Source organism: Oncorhynchus mykiss, chromosome 26 (genome assembly GCF_057628025.1).
Source record: "Oncorhynchus mykiss isolate SJ-2025 chromosome 26, ASM5762802v1, whole genome shotgun sequence".
In the NCBI taxonomy this organism is placed as follows: domain Eukaryota; kingdom Metazoa; phylum Chordata; class Actinopteri; order Salmoniformes; family Salmonidae; genus Oncorhynchus; species Oncorhynchus mykiss.
The window spans coordinates 45059193-45079210 of NC_143047.1; the positions used below are offsets into that span (position 1 = coordinate 45059193).

Below are 20018 nucleotides of genomic sequence, written 5' to 3' on the forward strand. Positions count from 1 at the left end.
AGAGAGAGAGAGAAAGAGAGAGAGAGAGAGAGAGAGGGGAGAGAGAGACAGAGAGGGAGAGACAGAGAGAGAGAGAGAGAGAGAGAGAGAGAGACAGAGAGAGAGAGACAGAGAGAGAGAGAGAGAGAGAGAGAGAGACAGAGAGAGAGAGACAGAGAGAGAGAAAGAGAGAGAGAGAGAGAGAGAGAGGAGAGAGAGAGAGACAGAGAGAGAGGAGAGAGAGAGAGAGACAGAGAGAGATACAGAGAGAGAGAGAGAGAGAGAGAGAGAGAGAGAGAGACAGAGAGAGAGAGAGAGAGAGAGAGAGAGAGAGAGAGAGGTAGATCATTAGACCGCTAGGTAATTAGGGAAAGCAGGATTTATCTCCAAAGGGCCAGTGCAGTGAACCAAACACACGCTGCTCTTCCCCTGTCCCTGTATCCCTGTCTCTTTAAGAGCCTGCAGGAGGAGGGAGGGAGAGAGGGAGCATGTGGGGGAGGGGTATTGGATGGGGTGGACCAGTCCTTCAGTAATGAGCAGATTTTAGAGCGAGAGAGAGAGAGAGAGAGAGAGAGAGAGCGAAAGCAAGGGAGAGAAGAGACCGAGAGACCACCACCATATGACTTGTGGGAAACTGGATATATTAACGACCCAGACATAAGGGGGTTGAGCTCTAAATACAGAAGATTAAGAGGAAAGGAAGACAATCATTATATATATATTTTGTTGTTGCATCAACCCTCCTCCCATGTTGTTCAGGAGAGACTGCAGCTCCATCACTACAGCGCTGCAGGAGCACAGTGAGGAGGAGGAGGAGGAGGAAGGAGAGAGCAAGACAGAAGAAGAGGGGAGCAAATGGGAAATACACAGTCAGTTAGGTCGTCTGAGGTGTGTGTGTGTTCAGTGTGTGTGTGTGTGTGTTTACGGATGTGTGTGTTCGGATGTTTCCAGCCCATTCTATAGCTATAGCCCATCTCTGTTTATTTCTGGGGCGTACTGGTGAGGTACGATCTCTCTCCCGTCTCTATCCTCTCTCCCTCTCCCATCTCTATCCTCTCTCCATTTCTGTGTGCCAGTACGGCACAGCTAGACGGGTGGTGGTGGTATGTCTGATTGAGCTCATCAGGCTGTGCTGTGCTGTGGCGCTGCTGCCGTCAGGGCCTCTGGGACTATTAGAAAAGCCTGGGCCTAGCCTGTCTGGAGTGCCCCAGCCAACGGAGAGGTGAGTGGGTTAGTGCCATCCCAGCTGGCGAGGAGGGTGGAGGAGGAGGAGGAGGGTGGAGGAGGAGGAGGAGGAGGAGGAGCGCATACAGCCATGGGAAGCAAAATGCTCGGCCGGCAGTAGCATCTAGCATCCTTAACGTCGCGCCAGGCCCAGACCTCCATTGACAGACAGATGAAACCTCTCTCTCCGTCCCAGGTGATGTTCTCTGGACCAAGCCCTGCTCTGTACAAGACGGGGAACCTGTTTTTGATTCCATTATCATAAAAAAAACAACAACAACAAGGTAAAGGGAAATACTAGGACATCTAAACCTCCATGATTCTATCTCCATCTTCGCCTCCCGGCCCTGATCTTTCTGTGTCACCGTGATTTTCTCTTCTTGACGTTCTGAGGATTTTGCCTAAACCTGTTTCATGCATGTCCACTGGAGGCAGGTTTGACTTTGATGACGGGGGGTCGTACTGTGGAGGGTGGGAGCAGGGCAAGGCCCATGGCCGGGGGGTCTGCACAGGGCCACAGGGTCAGGGGGAGTACGCCGGGGCCTGGAGCCACGGCTTCGAGGTCCTGGGCGTCTACACTTGGCCCAGCGGGAATAGCTACCAGGGCACGTGGGCGCAGGGGAAACGCCACGGCGTGGGCGTGGAGAGCAAGGGCCGCTGGGACTACAGGGGGGAGTGGACGCAGGGCTTCAAGGGACGCTACGGCCAACTGGAGAGCACGGTTAGCGGGGCCCGTTACGAAGGGACCTGGAGCAACGGCCTGCAGGATGGATACGGGACTGAGACGTACTCCGATGGAGGTAAGGAAGGGACACACCAAGCCATCAAGCTGAGGTTGCTCTTACTATGCAGCACACTTGTCTTCATTCTCTTTTGGTGTTAACCCACTATAAAACAGGTGCTATAAGGGTCACTCTACCCTCTCTGTATCCTGTACCTCTCATCCTCCTTTCAACCCTCATCCCATTGTATTCTGTTCTCTCCATCTCTTTTCATACAGTATCTCTACCTGCCTCCCCTTGTATCTGAAATGGTATCCATATCTGAGAACTATTTCAGCTGGGATTGATAACAATATACAGGTCACCTCCCCAGTCGGCAGTAATAGGTCTGAAACATACAGAGAATCCGAGAGGAGCCCCTGCAGACTGGCACTAGATCCTAGAGAACATTCAGGACTAGGTCTGGATCTGGGCTAGCTGAATCAGAGAGGAGCCCTGCAAACTGGCACTAGATCCCAGAGAACATTCAGGACTAGGTCTGGATCTGGGCTAGGCCCTATGTGTGTGTGCAAGCTTTACAAAGACAGAGTATGTAGGCTATATTGCTATTTCCAGTTCTGTAATAAAGTGGTGTGAAAGCAGAACACTTAATGTGGGCTAGCAGTATAGTACATGTTACCACGCAAAGACAAACAATGATGCTGCCAGTAATGTCAGCTAACTGAAATGCATCAGTGTTTTTACATGTATATAGCATCTGACTGCCTGCCACCATCTTATCTGAAGCCTGTTGAATCGTTGTATCCTCTCAGCATCTCTATTCCCCAAACCTCTATTCCTCCTCCTCTATTCCCCCTCCTCTATTCCTCCCTCCTCTATTCCTCCTCCTCTATTCCTTCATCCTCTATTCCCCCTCCTCTATTCCTCCTCCTCTATTCCTCCTCCTCTATTCCCCCTCCTCTATTCCCACTCCTCTATTCCCCCTCCTCTATTCCCCCTCCTCTATTCCTCCCTCCTCTATTCCTCCTCCTCTATCCCTCCTCCTCTATTCCCCCTCCTCTATTCCTTCATCCTCTATTCCTCCCTCCTCTATTCCTCCTCCTCTATTCCTTCATCCTCTATTCCCCCTCCTCTATTCCCCCTCCTCTATTCCTCCTCCTCTATTCCTCCTCCTCTATTCCTTCATCCTCTATTCCCCCTCCTCTATTCCTCCTCCTCTATTCCTCCTCCTCTATTCTCCCTCCTCTATTCCCCCTCCTCTATTCCTCCCTCCTCTATTCCTCCTCCTCTATCCCTCCTCCTCTATTCTCCCTCCTCTATTCCCCCTCTTCTATTCCTCCTCCTCTATTCCTCCTCCTCTATTCTCCCTCCTCTATTCCCCCTCCTCTATTCCTCCCTCCTCTATTTCTCCCTCCTCTATTTCCCCTCCTCTATTCCTCCTCCTCTATTCCTCCTCCTCTATTCCCCCTCCTCTATTCCTGCTCCTCTATTCCTCCTCCTCTATTCCTCCCTACACTATTCCCCCTCCTCTATTTCTCCCTCCTCTATTCCTCCCTCCTCTATTTCTCCCTCCTCTATTCCCCCTCCTCTATTCCCCCTCCTATATTCTTCCTCCTCCATTCCCCTCTTCTCTATTCCCCCTCCTCTATTCCTCCCTCCTCTATTCCTCCCTCCTCTATTCCACCTCCTCTATTCCTCCCTCCTCGATTCCTCCTCCTCTATTTCTCCCTCCTCTATTCCCCCTCTTCTATTCCTCACTCCTCTGTTTCTCCCTCCTCTATTCCCCCCCCTCTATTCCTCCCTCCTCTATTTCTCCCTCCTCTATTCCCCCTCCTCTATTCTTCCTCCTCTATTCCCCTTCCTCTATTCCCCCCTCCTTTATTTCCCCTCCTCTATTCCTCAATCCTCTATTCCTCCTCCTCTATTCCCCCTCCTCTATGCCTTCTCCTCTATTCCCCCTCCTCTATTCCTCCTCCTCTACTCCCCCTCCTCTATTCCCCCTTCTCTATTCCTCCTTATCTATTCCCCCTCCTCTATTCCCCCTCCTCTCTTCCCCCCTCCTATATCCCCCCTCCTCTCTTCCTCCTCCTCTATTCCCACTCCTCTATCCCCCCTCTATTCCTCCTCCTCTATTCCCCCTCCTCTATCCCCCTCTATTCCTCCTCCTCTATTCCCACTCCTCTATCCCCCCTCTATTCCTCCTCCTCTATTCCCCCTCCTCTATTCCCCCTCCTTTATTTCCCCTCCTCTATTCCTCCTCCTCTATTCCTCCTCCTCTATTCCCCCTCCTCTATGCCTTCTCCTCTATGCCTCCTCCTCTATTCCCCCTCCTCTATGCCTTCTCCTCTATGCCTCCTCCTCTATTCCCCCCTCCTCTATTCCCCCCTTCTTTATCCATCCCTCCTCTATCCCCCCTCCTCTATTCCTCCTCCTCTATTCTTCCTCCTCTATTCCCCCTCCTCTATCCTCCCACCTCTATTCCCCCTCCTCTATTCTTCCTCCTCTATTCCCCTCTCCCCTATTCCCCCTCCTCTATTCTTCCCTACTATATACATATCCATTCTCTTTCTCCCCCCATCCCTCTCTCGCTCTCTGCATTATACCACAGACGCCTCTGTACTGTAAATCGCCATGGTAACGCCGAGACAGCAGGTCAGCCTGTCACTGGAGACTCTCTGTGTTCTGCGCCCTGATTGGTGCTTTGGCATTGTCACTGGGGTTTTCTGACTTGGGCGCAAAGGGACAGTTTGAAATTGACTGAGGTGGGCCGGTCCAAAATAAGGGAGGTTTGTCTAGTTTTTTGTTTTGCTTTGGGGAGGGATGGGGGATTTGTATTTATTTTTCTTATTAGGCACAGGGGAGGGTAGTGCATTTTCTCCTGGTTTTTCTTCAATACAGCCACATTTCCTAATCTGCCTGCACGCTCCTCCCCTATCAAGGTGTTTTGGTATTTCCCTTATGCTCTACACTTTTCTACACGTTTAGTATACAGTCAACTCTATCCTGCCCTCTGTACATAGTGACAATAGTGGTAGGTGGATCGTTTGTCCAGATCTGCAATAGGTTAACTAGCAATCATGCCACACATAAAAACATTCGAATCTGCATCAATTTTCTATATAAATCCACAAGAACGTAGAGGAATAACTGATTGGCAGCGAAGAGACCAGGTGCAGAGGAGAGGCCAGGTGTAGAGGAGAGGCCAGGTACAGAGGAGAGGCCAGGTACAGAGGAGAGGTCAGGTGTAGAGGAGAGGTCAGGTGTAGAGGAGAGGTCAGGTGTAGAGTAGAGGCCAGGTGTAGAGGAGAGGCCAGGTGCAGAGGAGAGGTCAGGTGTAGAGGAGAGGTCAGGTGTAGAGGAGAGGCCAGGTACAGAGGAGAGGTCAGGTGCAGAGGAGAGGTCAGGTGTAGAGGAGAGGTCAGGTGTAGAGTAGAGGCCAGGTGTAGAGGAGAGGTCAGGTGCAGAGGAGAGGTCAGGTGTAGAGGAGAGGTCAGGTGTAGAGTAGAGGCCAGGTGTAGAGGAGAGGCCAGGTACAGAGGAGAGGTCAGGTGCAGAGGAGAGGTCAGGTGTAGAGGAGAGGTCAGGTGTAGAGGAGAGGTCAGGTGTAGAGTAGAGGCCAGGTACAGAGGATAGGCCAGGTGCAGAGGAGAGGTCAGGTGCAGAGGAGAGACCATGTGCAGAGGAGAGGTCAGGTGTAGAGGAGAGGCCAGGTGTAGAGGAGAGGCCAGGTACAGAGGATAGGCCAGGTGTAGAGGATAGGCCAGGTGTAGAGGAGAGGTCAGATGCAGAGGAGAGGTCAGGTGTAGAGGATAGGCCAGGTGTAGAGTAGAGGCCAGGTACAGAGGATAGGCCAGGTGCAGAGGAGAGGTCAGGTGCAGAGGAGAGACCATGTGTAGAGGAGAGGTCAGGTGTAGAGGAGAGGTCAGGTGTAGAGGATAGGCCAGGTGTAGAGTAGAGGCCAGGTACAGAGGATAGGCCAGGTGCAGAGGAGAGGTCAGGTGCAGAGGAGAGACCATGTGCAGAGGAGAGGTCAGGTGTAGAGGAGAGGCCAGGTGTAGAGGAGAGGCCAGGTACAGAGGATAGGCCAGGTGTAGAGGATAGGCCAGGTGTAGAGGAGAGGTCAGGTGCAGAGGAGAGGTCAGGTGCAGAGGAGAGACCATGTGCAGAGGAGAGGCCAGGTGTAGAGGAGAGGCCAGGTGTAGAGGAGAGGCCAGGTGTAGAGGAGAGGCCAGGTGTAGAGGATAGGCCAGGTGTAGAGGAGAGGTCAGGTGCAGAGGAGAGACCATGTGCAGAGGAGAGGCCAGGTGTAGAGGAGAGGCCAGGTGTAGAGGAGAGGCCAGGTACAGAGGATAGGCCAGGTGCAGAGGAGAGGTCAGGTGCAGAGGAGAGGCCAGGTGTAGAGGAGAGGCCAGGTGCAGAGGAGAGGTCAGGTGTAGAGGAGATGCCAGGTGTAGAGGAGAGGTCAGGTGTAGAGGAGAGGCCAGGTGCAGAGGAGAGGTCAGGTGCAGAGGAGAGGTCAGGTGCAGAGGAGAGGCCAGGTGTAGAGGAGAGGCCAGGTGTAGAGGAGAGGCCAGGTGCAGAGGAGAGGCCAGGTGTAGAGGAGAGGCCAGGTGCAGAGGAGAGGCCAGGTGCAGAGGAGAGGCCAGGTGTAGAGGAGAGGCCAGGTGCAGAGTAGAGGCCAGGTGCAGAGGAGAGGCCAGGTGCAGAGGAGAGGCCAGGTGCAGAGGAGAGGCCAGGTTCAGAGGAGAGGCCAGGTGCAGAGGAGAGGCCAGGTGCAGAGGTGAGGCCAGGTACAGAGGAGAGGCCAGGTACAGAGGAGAGGCCAGGTGCAGAGGAGAGGCCAGGTGCAGAGGAAAGGCCAGGTGCAGAGGTGAGGCCAGGTACAGAGGAGAGGCCAGGTGCAGAGGAGAGGCCAGGTACAGAGGAGAGGCCAGGTACAGAGGAAAGGCCAGGTGTGTCATTACACATGAAATAAGAGTGAAGACACGCAGCTGAAACAAATGTAACTTACTGTATATAAGGATTCCCTCATATAGAGAGTGGGTCCACCCTATTGGCACGATGCATTATGGGGGTTTTCCTTTCACGCCAATGACCCGGTTTCACTCCCTTGCCCTGCCATTGGTTGGTGTCAGAAGTGGGAATACCAAAAGGCTCAAATATGTCGGTGAGGTCGCTAGGTGTTGTACAGAAGATGTTTAGTATTATTAAAAAGGGTACAACTTTTATTAGATTTTTTATGATGATATTTTTTCTCTTTTCGCTGGCTCGCCTCTCTTTTTAAAATAACGTATCAGCTAATTACATTTATATGGCCTTGGTGACAATGAACCTACCTAAACTAGCCTACAACAACACAATGATCCTCCCTAGACTAGCCTACAACACCACAATGATCCTCCCTAGACTAGCCTACAACAACACACTGATCCTCCCTAGACTAGCCTACAACAACACACTGATCCTCCCTAGACTAGCCTACAACAACACAATGATCCTCCATAGACTAGCCTACAACACCACAATGATCCTCCCTAGACTAGCCTACAACAACACAATGATCCTCCCTAGACTAGCCTACAACAACACAATGATCCTCCCTAGACTAGCCTACAACAACACAATGATCCTCCCTAGACTAGCCTACAACAACACAATGATCCTACCTAAACTAGCCTACAACAACACAATGATCCTCCCTAGACTAGCCTACAACACCACAATGATCCTCCCTAGACTAGCCTACAACACCACACTGATCCTCCCTAGACTAGCCTACAACACCACAATGATCCTCCCTAGACTAGCCTACAACAACACAATGATCCTCCCTAGACTAGCCTACAACAACACAATGATCCTCCCTAGACTAGCCTACAACAACACAATGATCCTCCCTAGACTAGCCTACAACACCACAATGATCCTCCCTAGACTAGCCTACAACAACACACTGATCCTCCCTAGACTAGCCTACAACAACACACTGATCCTCCCTAGACTAGCCTACAACAACACAATGATCCTCCATAGACTAGCCTACAACACCACAATGATCCTCCCTAGACTAGCCTACAACAACACAATGATCCTCCCTAGACTAGCCTACAACAACACACTGATCCTCCCTAGACTAGCCTACAACAACACAATGATCCTCCCTAGACTAGCCTACAACAACACAATGCTCCTCCCTAGACTAGCCTACAACACCACAATGATCCTCCCTAGACTAGCCTACAACAACACAATGATCCTCCCTAGACTAGCCTACAACAACACAATGATCCTCCCTAGACTAGCCTACAACAACACAATGATCCTCCCTAGACTAGCCTACAACAACACAATGATCCTCCCTAGACTAGCCTACAACAACACAATGATCCTCCCTAGACTAGCCTACAACAACACAATGATCCTCCCTAGACTAGCCTACAACAACACAATGATCCTACCTAAACTAGCCTACAACAACACAATGATCCTCCCTAGACTAGCCTACAACACCACAATGATCCTCCCTAGACTAGCCTACAACACCACACTGATCCTCCCTAGACTAGCCTACAACACCACAATGATCCTCCTTAGACTAGCCTACAACAACACAATGATCCTCCTTAGACTAGCCTACAACAACACAATGATCCTCCCTAGACTAGCCTACAACAACACAATGATCCTCCCTAGACTAGCCTACAACACCACAATGATCCTCCCTAGACTAGCCTACAACAACACAATGATCCTCCCTAGACTAGCCTACAACAACACAATGATCCTCCCTAGACTAGCCTACAACAACACAATGATCCTCCTTAGACTAGCCTACAACACCACACTGATCCTCCCTAGACTAGCCTACAACACCACACTGATCCTCCCTAGACTAGCCTACAACAACACAATGATCCTCCCTAGACTAGCCTACAACACAATGATCCTCCCTAGACTAGCCTACATAACCACAATGATCCTCCCTAGACTAGCCTACAACAACACAATGATCCTCCCTAGACTAGCCTACAACAACACAATGATCCTCCTTAGACTAGCCTACAACACCACACTGATCCTCCCTAGACTAGCCTACAACACCACACTGATCCTCCCTAGACTAGCCTACAACACCACATTAAAATGAATACTGCATTATTGTTTTCAAGTGAGTGAAATACTGTAAACTGAAGTGAAAATGTCATTGAATAATGGCGCAAAAGCCCCGATATTTGAATGTTTCATTCCGTCTGGATGAATTGCAGGTCTACTCTTGATCTAGAAAAGGCGCAGTACAGGACCGTCTGGCTGTATTTTTCCTTCTGATACTGTTGCCCGTCGTCATTCCCCCAAGTCGTCCTACATTGTGTAGCCACACAGTCTCATGCGCCCAGCAGACCCAGTTATTCAGGAAAGATTAACGCGCGTTCTGCCTCCTTAACAATCAGAGTAGCTATTCCTTGACCTCAAACGCTTCAATATTGTCTAAATATTGGTTACTTAACTTAACTTTTAAAATGTATTAATTTAACTAGGCTACTTAAAAAGTGTCCTGTAGGCTACCTGCGCATGTCCCCCCCCCCCCCCCCCCCCCCCCCCCCCCACACACACACACACAGTAAATGTCAAACTGTCCTTAATCTAGGCCGTTTGATAACCAAAGCAACTCCATTGCACTAAACCGGGATGAGCCGAGAGAGGCAGGGAGGGGTGCCGGGGGAGGAAGAGAGGGAGGTAGAGTGAGGTAGGAAGAGAGGTAGGTAGAGTGAGGGAGGAAGAGAGGTAGAGATAGGGAAAGGTAGAGCGGTAGAGTGAGGGAGGAAGAGAGGGAGGTAGAGTGAGGGAGGAAGAGAGGGAGGTAGAGTGAGGGAGGAAGAGAGGTAGAGATAGGGAAAGGTAGAGCGGTAGAGTGAGGGAGGAAGAGAGGGAGGTAAAGTGAGGGAGGAAGAGAGTTCGAGATAGGGAAAGGTAGAGAGAGGGGTCAATAAGTGATGCAGAGGGGACCATGGAAACCAGATCCGTAGCTGCTGTATCGGTGTAGCTAGAGGTTGTTTACCATCGTAGCCTGTAGTCTAATATCAGATGTACCGCAATGGTTTACATACCAGCAGATAACCTTGGTGTTATTTGGTTTATGAAGTAGCGGAGGCGACCGTAATAACACTCCAGAATTAGATAAAAAATAAATGAAAATAAAGACTGCGTCACGAGAGAGAGCACCTCTCTCTCTTCGGTCTCTCACCTGGGAGATTAATATAGCACGAACGAGCTGACACATTTTCCACAACCCAATAAACGTGCCATTGTCGCTAAACCAACAGCTACACATGTAATATTGTGTGTAGTGTAGGCTAATAACATGAATCGGTATTTACATGGGGGTCGGCGCAGCATAGCTTTGTCTATTGCGATCTGCTTTTCAGCACCATGGACAGGTCCCGATCTCTTACACTTTGACAGACACACCACAGCGAAGGTTCAGGACGTCATTCCTCTGTTTTTAGATGATTGAAATTGAGGTGAAATACCGTTTATTAGGTCTATCCCGGCCACTAAAACGTGTATATGTTCGCGTTAAAAGCCTCACTACTGAAATGAGATGGAAACTCTCTTTAAACAATCTACTGTATAAAACAACATAAGATAAAAACGGATCATTATTTGCGGTCGGGTTTCAGCCAAGTTGTGAAATAAAACCCAATATCTTAGTTTTAATCAATGGGAAATGAAAAACATGATTTTGCCTGAGGCTGTTGTCATGACATGATGTGTGGTCCATGATATTTAACCTGTTGTCATGACATGATGTGCGGTCCATGATATTTAACCTGTTGTCATGACATGATGTGTGGTCCAATATATTTCAACTGTTGTCAGTCATGGCATGATGTGCGTTCCATGATATTTAACCTGTTGTCATGACATGATGTGTGGTCCAATATATTTCAACTGTTGTCAGTCATGACGTGATGTGCGGTCATGATATTTAAACAGTTGTCATGACGTGATGTGTGGTCCATGATATTTAAACAGTTGTCATGACGTGATGTGCGGTCATGATATTTAAACAGTTGTCATGACGTGATGTGCGGTCATGATATTTAAACAGTTGTCATGACGTGATGTGCGGTCATGATATTTAAACAGTTGTCATGACGTGATGTGCGGTCATGATATTTAAACAGTTGTCATGACGTGATGTGCGGTCATGATATTTAAACAGTTGTCATGACGTGATGTGCGGTCATGATATTTAAACAGTTGTCATGACGTGATGTGCGGTCATGATATTTAAACAGTTGTCATGGCATGATGTGCGGTCATGATATTTAAACAGTTGTCATGACGTGATGTGCGGTCATGATATTTAAACAGTTGTCATGACGTGATGTGCGGTCATGATATTTAACCCCTGTGTGGCGTTCATGTTTTTGTTATTCTCCCGATCTTCTCGGGTCTGATGGTCTGATGGACCCACAACATTATTGGGTTTTTAAATCAATTCAGCCATAACAATTTAAGTAAACATACTTAATACTAAATACTTAGATGTTGACTTATATCAATTACAAGCAGTATAGACAGCATACATGGCTAATATTTGCCATTTACCACACTTATCAATAAAAATGCTATTCTTTTTTTTTAATTAAATGTAATTATAATCAAATTGGAAGGACAAATTTTACATATAGTATTTTATGGAAATGATAAATGAGCCCCATTGAACACAAATGAAGGCCAGTTGACACACCACATGAGAGACAAAGTTTCTGTGTTTTGCAAATTTATTTATATAAGGGCACAAGACTAGACCCAGATGCAGACATGCAATCCAACACGCAGACACGCAATCCAACACGCAGACACGCAATCCAACACGCAGACACGCAATCCAACACGCAGACACGCAATCCAACACGCAGACACGCAATCCAACACGCAGACACGCAATCCAACACGCAGACACGCAACCCAACACGCAGACACGCAATCCAACACGCAGACACGCAATCCAACACGCAGACACGCAATCCAACACGCAGGCACGCAATCCAACACGCAGACACGCAATCCAACACGCAGACACGCAATCCAACACGCAGACACGCAATCCAACACGCAGACACGCAATCCAACACGCAGACACGCAATCCAACACGCAGACAGACAATCCAACACGCAGACACACAATCCAAAAGGGGGAGACAAGAGAATGGTCGTGGACAGGCAAAAGGTCAAACCCAGTTCAGAGTCCAGGAGGTACAGAGTGGCAGACAGGCTCGAGGTCAGGGCAGGCAGAATGGTCAGGCAGGCAGAATGGTCAGGCAGGCTCGAGGTCAGGGCAGGCAGAATGGTCAGGCAGGCAGGCTTGAGGTCTGGGCAGGCAGAATGGTCAGGCAGGCTCGAGGTCAGGGCAGGCAGAATGGTCAGGCAGGCTCGAGGTCTGGGCAGGCAGAATGGTCAGGCAGGCAGGCTTGAGGTCTGGGCAGGCAGAATGGTCAGGCAGGCTCGAGGTCAGGGCAGGCAGAATGGTCAGGCAGGCTCGAGGTCAGGACAGGCAGAATGGTCAGGCAGGCAGGCTTGAGGTCTGGGCAGGCAGAATGGTCAGGCAGGCTCGAGGTCAGGGCAGGCAGAATGGTCAGGCAGGCTTGAGGTCTGGGCAGGCAGAATGGTCAGGCAGGCTCGAGGTCAGGGCAGGCAGAATGGTCAGGCAGGCTCGAGGTCAGGGCAGGCAGAATGGTCAGGCAGGCTCTAGGTCAGGGCAGGCAGAATGGTCAGGCAGGCTCGAGGTCAGGGCAGGCAGAATGGTCAGGCAGGCTCGAGGTCTGGGCAGGCAGAATGGTCAGGCAGGCTTGAGGTCAGCGCAGGCAGAATGTTCAGGCAGGCTCGAGGTCAGGGCAGGCAGAATGTTCAGGCAGGGTACAGAGTCCAGAAAACAGGCAAAGGGTCAAAAAATCATGAGGACTAGAAAAAGAGAAGAGAAGCAGGAGAAGGGAAAAACGCTGGTTGACTTCAAATCAAATCAAATCAAATTTATTTATATAGCCTTTCGTACATCAACTGATATCTCAAAGTGCTGTACAGAAACCCAGCCTAAAACCCCAAACAGCAAGCAATGCAGGTGTAGAAGCACGGTGGCTAGGAAAAACGCCCTAGAAAGGCCAAAACCTAGGAAGAAACCTAGAGAGGAACCAGGCTATGTGGGGTGGCCAGTCCTCTTCTGGCTGTGCCGGGTGGAGATTATAACAGAACATGGCCAAGATGTTCAAATGTTCATAAATGACCAGCATGGTCGAATAATAAGGCAGAACAGTTGAAACTGGAGCAGCAGCACGGTCAGGTGGACTGGGGACAGCAAGGAGTCATCATGTCAGGTAGTCCTGGGGCATGGTCCTAGGGCTCAGGTCCTCCTAGAGAGAGAAAGAAAGAGAGAATTAGAGAGAGCATATGTGGGATGGCCAGTCCTCTTCTGGCTGTGCCGGGTGGAGATCATAACAGAACATGGCCAAGATGTTCAAATGTTCATAAATGACCAGCATGGTCAAATAATAATAAGGCAGAACAGTTGAAAACTTGAAAACTTGAAACACATACAAGATGAACTGGCACAGAGAGACAGGAAACACAGGGGTAATTACACTGGCGCAGAGAGACAGGAAACACAGGGAAAAATACACTGGCGCAAAGAGACAGGAAACACAGGGATAAATACACTGGGACAGAGAGACAGGAAACACAGGGATAAATACACTGGTACAGAGAGACAGGAAACACAGGGATAAATACACTGGGGCAGAGAGACAGGAAACACATGGATATACAGTATGTGTACTGTGACTTCATGTCCTTCTTGGATCCACACACATCGCAACGCTTCTTCTTGTTGCTCTAGAATAATGAAAACTCTTAGTTCAGGGATTTTACTAACATCTCACTCACTCACATATATGGTTACATCAAGCCAAGGTAGGAGTGTCAGACACACACACACATACAACAACATCGCTCACACTTCCAGTATTGGAGTTGTTGGTTCTGTGGGTCGGGCGGATGGCTGGGGTCTTTGGGATGTGACGCCTCCTCTGGATTTTGAGGTCTAGCCAATGCCTTGCCCAGCTCTTCGAGAAAGATCCGTCTCCTCTGGAGCTTCTCTCTGTTCCTATCTGGGTTCAACACCATCCAGATGACAAACGCGTTGTACGCCGAGATGTCCAGAAATGTTCTGCAGCTGGAGCCAATCACCAGCTTGTCTCCACTCCTCCTTTTGTGGCGTTGTAATCCATTATGATTTCTGGTTTTTCTGATGTTCTTGTCAACAGATTCTCCCATTTCTATGCAGCGGACTCATAAATACCACATTTTTTGCCTTTCTTTGGCAAGTAGGACACTAGGGACGTGTCGGCCGTGAACACAAACTTAGAGGAATTGATAGGCCTGTTCCGTGTATTCAACAGCTGAGGTGGGAGCTCTGGCTTGTTTTTTCCCTAATGTTCCTGCTAGCTTCCTCTTGAGGAGCTCCTGTCCCAGCTTGTGCCAAGTAAAAAAAAAAAGGTATTACATCTTGATTGTTGTGGCCACGGAGTCCCTGTGTCACGTCCAGGACAACCCTCATCCCTTGGTTCTTCTCAGGGGCTCCTCCATCTAGCTTCACCATATACACTTGCAGGTTCCACACCTATGATCAGCCTTGGACCTCTTATGTCGCCATATTGCTTTCATATATACACACAGTGGTTCCCCACCATTCATCCCATCATATAGTCCTTTAAGACCCCTTCACCTGCAGTAAACCAGGTAGCAGAGCTGGAATGGTGACGTAAGATAATGGCTCACTCTCTTAAAGGCCCTAGTTGATTCAGATGGAATAAACAAGCCATGTGTGTGTGATATCAGTTAGTCACTTCCTGTTACCCAACGTGAGAATTTTCTCCCAATGAACTACGATGTCACAACGCATGCAGCTATAATGCTTTATAACTTGTTATAGGCACTGACAGCCTTTTATAGTGTCTCATAATAAGCCTTATGTTACGGGGGGGTGACCTAATTGGTTATGCCTCTTTCCATCCATGCACCTTTCTGGGGGGGGGGCCTAATTGGTTATGTCTCTTTCCATCCATGCACCTTTCTGGGGGGGGGCCTAATTGGTTATGTCTCTTTCCATCCATGCACCTTTCTGGGGGGGGGGCCTAATTGGTTATGTCTCTTTCCATCCATGCACCTTTCTGGGGGGGGGGGTGACCTAATTGGTTATGTGGTGCAATGCATGCCCTCAGATCGCCCTATAATTCGACCCCTGTGACTCTCTCCTATAGGTACGTTCCAGGGCCAGTGGCTGGGGGGGATGCGGCACGGCTATGGGGTCCGGCAGAGCGTGCCATACGGCATGGCGGCCGTCATCCTCTACCCGCTTCGCACGTCCATAAACTCCCTCCGCTCCGAGCACAGCCACGGCCCCCCCACCCCGCTGGAGGACGGCGCCGGGACCGCCATCTCGCCTGCCGACGGGGTGGTGGGGGGCGGGCTGGTCGGGAGTCCCGTGGGGAGGGGGGGCTTCGCTCTGACTGCGCCCAGCGAGGCGGACCGTCGGGGGAAGAGGAAAGGTGAGACTTCTGATGTGCTGTTTGTGGGCAGCTGGTTGGGTTCTATGAGCTAATACTTCAATATCCATTAGCCCTGCTTTTCTAGTCAAATCTATTGGCACATGGACTGGATTCCCCGTTGCCTGTGTTATTATGTCACGCTTGTGTTTGTATGTCAGTTGTCCATTTCTGTAAAGTTGCATCGTATCGTATTTTGTAGGATAAATAACGTTGTGTCGTTTCATGTCCCAGGCCGTTTCCGTCAGTCGATCCTGAGTGGTCTGAAGCTGCGTCGCTCCGAGTCCAAGAGTTCCCTGGCCAGCCAGCTGAGTAAACAGAGCTCGTTCTGCAGCGAGGCCGGCATGAGCACCGTCTCCTCTGCCGCCTCCGACATACACTCCAACGCTAGCCAGGATGGCGAGCAGGGCGCTCCTGTGGATGCCACGGTCACCGAGGCCTACGCCGGCGAGTGGCGCAGTGACCAGCGGGCGGGTTGGGGCGTGAGCCGGCGCTCCGACGGTCTACGCTACGAGGGGGAGTGGGTGGCCAACAAGCGCCATGGTTACGGCTGTACAACGTTCCCCGACAGCACCAAAGAGGAAGGGAAGTACAAGCAGAACGCGCTGGTCAGCGGGAAGCGGAAGAACCTGATTCCTCTGAGAGCCAGTAAGATCAGGGAGAAGGTGGAGCGGGCTGTGGAAGCGGCTGAGAAGGCTGCAGACATCGCCATGCAGAAGGCAGAGATCGCCCTGTCCAGGTGAGAAACATGGTGTTGATCTCTGTTGCTGTGGTAACAGTAGTCGGATTTAGAGCTAGCTGCAGACATCGCCAAGCAGAAGGCAGAGATCGCCCTGTCCAGGTGAGAAACATGGTGTTGATCTCTGTTGCTGTGGTAACAGTAGTCGGGGTTAGAGCTAAGGCTAAGGTTAGGCTTAGGTTAGGGAACCGGAGATCTCTGTTGCTGTGGTAACAGTAGTCGGGTTAGAGCTATGGCTAAGGTTAGGCTTAGGTTAAGGAGCCGGAGATCTCTGTTGCTGTGGTAACAGTATTCGGGTTAGAGCTAAGGCTAAGGTTAGGCTTAGGTTAGGGAGCCGGAGATCTCTGTTGCTGTGGTAACAGTAGTCGGGTTAGAGCTAAGGCTAAGGTTAGGCTTAGGTTAGGGAGCCGGAGATCTCTGTTGCTGTGGTAACAGTAGTCGGGTTAGAGCTAGGGGTAAGGTTAGGCTTAGGTTACGGAGCCGGAGATCTCTGTTGCTGTGGTAACAGTAGTCGGGTTAGAGCTAAGGCTAAGGTTAGGCTTAGGTTAGGGAGCCGGAGATCTCTGTTGCTGTGGTAACAGTAGTCGGGTTAGAGCTAGGGGTAAGGTTAGGCTTAGGTTAGGGAGCCGGAGATCTCTGTTGCTGTGGTAACAGTAGTCGGGTTAGAGCTAGGGGTAAGGTTAGGCTTAGGTTAGGGAGCCGGAGATCTCTGTTGCTGTGGTAACAGTAGTCGGGTTAGAGCTAGGGGTAAGGTTAGGCTTAGGTTAGGGAGCCGGAGATCTCTGTTGCTGTGGTAACAGTAGTCGGGTTAGAGCTAAGGCTAAGGTTAGGCTTAGGTTAGGGAGCCGGAGATCTCTGTTGCTGTGATAACAGTAGTCGGGTTAGAGCTAAGGCTAAGGTTAGGCTTAGGTTAGGGAACCGGAGATCTCTGTTGCTTTGGTAACAGTAGTGGTGTTAGAGCTAGGGGTAAGGTTAGGCTTAGGTTAGGGAGCCGGAGATCTCTGTTGCTGTGGTAACAGTAGTGGGGTTAGAGCTAGGGGTAAGGTTAGGCTTAGGTTAGGGAGCCGGAGATCTCTGTTGCTGTGGTAACAGTAGTCGGGTTAGAGCTAAGGCTAAGGTTAGGCTTAGGTTAGGGAGCCGGAGATCTCTGTTGCTGTGGTAACAATAGTGGGGTTAGAGCTAAGGATAAGGTTAGGCTTAGGTTAGGGAGCCGGAGAAGGTGGCCAACATCTTTGTCTTTGACAAGTGCACTTCAAGATTCTCTGTTATCTTGCGATGTGCCAAATGGGCCGGTTTCCAGACTAAAAGGCCTAGTTGAGAATATCCATGAAAGGTTGTTTTTAAGTCCAGAAATAGGTTTAATCTGGGTCAGGTAAACTGTCCCTAGGGGTCCGATAGACCTGTAGTCTCAGCAACTCTTCAAGCAGTATGGTTGTACCGTACTGAGGTAACAGGTCAGACAAATTCTGAAGTTGTTCACCAAGCAAGCAAACCATTTCCTTAGAAAAAACGAATCCATGCAGATTGATTGTTTTGGATGACTGTATTATGTCAAGTAAAACAAATCAATAAAAAAAGAAGACATCCTGTTGTGGTGAATTGATTAAATTTGAGCCGATGCTACTGTCAGAAAGAGAACAGTAAGGGATCATGGTGATACAATGGATGGCTGAGCTGTCCTGTTGGGATCATGGTGATACAGTGGATGGCTGAGCTGTCCTGTTGGGATCATGGTGATACAGTGGATGGCTGAGCTGTCCTGTTGGGATCAGGGTGATACAGTGGATGGCTGAGCTGTCCTGTTGGGATCATGGTGATACAGTGGATGGCTGAGCTGTCCTGTTGGGATCATGGTGATACAGTGGTGGGCTGAGCTGTCCTGTTGGGATCATGGTGATACAGTGGATGGCTGAGCTGTCCTGTTGGGATCATGGTGATACAGTGGTTGGCTGAGCTGTCCTGTTGGGATCATGGTGATACAGTGGATGGCTGAGCTGTCCTGTTGGGATCATGGTGATACAGTGGATGGCTGAGCTGTCCTGTTGGGATCATGGTGATACAGTGGTTGGCTGAGCTGTCCTGTTGGGATCATGGTGATACAGTGGATGGCTGAGCTGTCCTGTTGGGATCATGGTGATACAGTGGATGGCTGAGCTGTCCTGTTAGGACCATGGTGATACAGTGGATGGCTGAGCTGTCCTGTTGGGATCATGGTGATACAGTGGATGGCTGAGCTGTCCTGTTGGGATCATGGTGATACAGTGGATGGCTGAGCTGTCCTGTTGGGATCATGGTGATACAGTGGATGGCTGAGCTGTCCTGTTGGGATCATGGTGATACAGTGGATGGCTGAGCTGTCCTGTTAGGACCATGGTGATACAGTGGATGGCTGAGCTGTCCTGTTGGGATCATGGTGATACAGTGGATGGCTGAGCTGTCCTGTTGGGATCATGGTGATACAGTGGATGGCTGAGCTGTCCTGTTGGGATCATGGTGATACAGTGGTGGGCTGAGCTGTCCTGTTGGGATCATGGTGATACAGTGGATGGCTGAGCTGTCCTCTTGGGATCATGGTGATACAGTGGATGGCTGAGCTGTCCTGTTGGGATCATGGTGATACAGTGGATGGCTGAGCTGTCCTGTTGGGATCATGGTGATACAGTGGTGGGCTGAGCTGTCCTGTTGGGATCATGGTGATACAGTGGATGGCTGAGCTGTCCTGTTGGGATCATGGTGATACAGTTACAGTGGATGGCTGAGCTGTCCTGTTAGGATCATGGTGATACAGTGGATGGCTGAGCTGTCCTGTTAGGATCATGGTGATACAGTGGATGGCTGAGCTGTCCTGTTGGGATCATAGTGATACAGTGGATGGCTGAGCTGTCCTGTTAGGATCATGGTGATACAGTGGATGGCTGAGCAGTCCTGTTGGGATCATAGTGATACAGTGGATGGCTGAGCTGTCCTGTTGGGATCATAGTGATACAGTGGATGGCTGAGCTGTCCTGTTAGGACCATGGTGATACAGTGGATGGCTGAGCTGTCCTGTTGGGATCATGGTGATACAGTGGATGGCTGAGCTGTCCTGTTGGGATCATAGTGATACAGTGGATGGCTGAGCTGTCCTGTTAGGACCATGGTGATACAGTGGATGGCTGTTCTGTCCTGTTGGGATCATGGTGATACAGTGGATGGCTGAGCTGTCCTGTTAGGACCATGGTGATACAGTGGATGGCTGAGCAGTCCTGTTGGGATCATGGTGATACAGTGGATGGCTGAGCTGTCCTGTTAGGACCATGGTGATACAGTGGATGGCTGAGCTGTCCTGTTGGGATCATGGTGATACAGTGGATGGCTGAGCTGTCCTGTTGGGATCATGGTGATACAGTGGATGGCTGAGCTGTCCTGTTAGGAACATGGTGATACAGTGGATGGCTGAGCTGTCCTGTTAGGAACATGGTGATACAGTGGATGGCTGAGCTGTCCTGTTAGGATCATGGTGATACAGTGGATGGCTGAGCTGTCCTGTTAGGACCATGGTGATACAGTGGATGGCTGAGCTGTCCTGTTGGGATCATGGTGATACAGTGGATGGCTGAGCAGTCCTGTTAGGAACATGGTGATACAGTGGATGGCTGAGCTGTCCTGTTAGGATCATGGTGATACAGTGGATGGCTGAGCTGTCCTGTTGGTATCATGGTGATACAATGGATGGCTGAGCTGTCCTGTTGGGATCATGGTGATACAGTG

General features: G+C 50.1%; 1 protein-coding gene across 2 annotated transcripts in view; it reads left to right on the forward strand.

Annotated features, from left to right (window-relative positions):
• Window positions 1–522: 522 nt before the first annotated feature.
• Window positions 523–20018, forward strand: part of jph3a (junctophilin 3a) — a 28256-nt gene continuing 8760 nt past the window's right edge. Inside the window, exons 1-3 of one of the 2 annotated variants that reach the window (XM_090223243.1) lie at window positions 523–2003; window positions 15245–15532; window positions 15764–16268. In XM_090223243.1, coding sequence (XP_090079369.1) covers window positions 1622–2003; window positions 15245–15532; window positions 15764–16268 — 1175 coding nt within the window. In that variant the 5' untranslated portion in view covers window positions 523–1621. Of the gene's footprint in view, window positions 2004–15244; window positions 15533–15763; window positions 16269–16307; window positions 16371–20018 lie in introns of those variants that run through there. The other variant, XM_090223244.1, reaches the window with a different exon arrangement.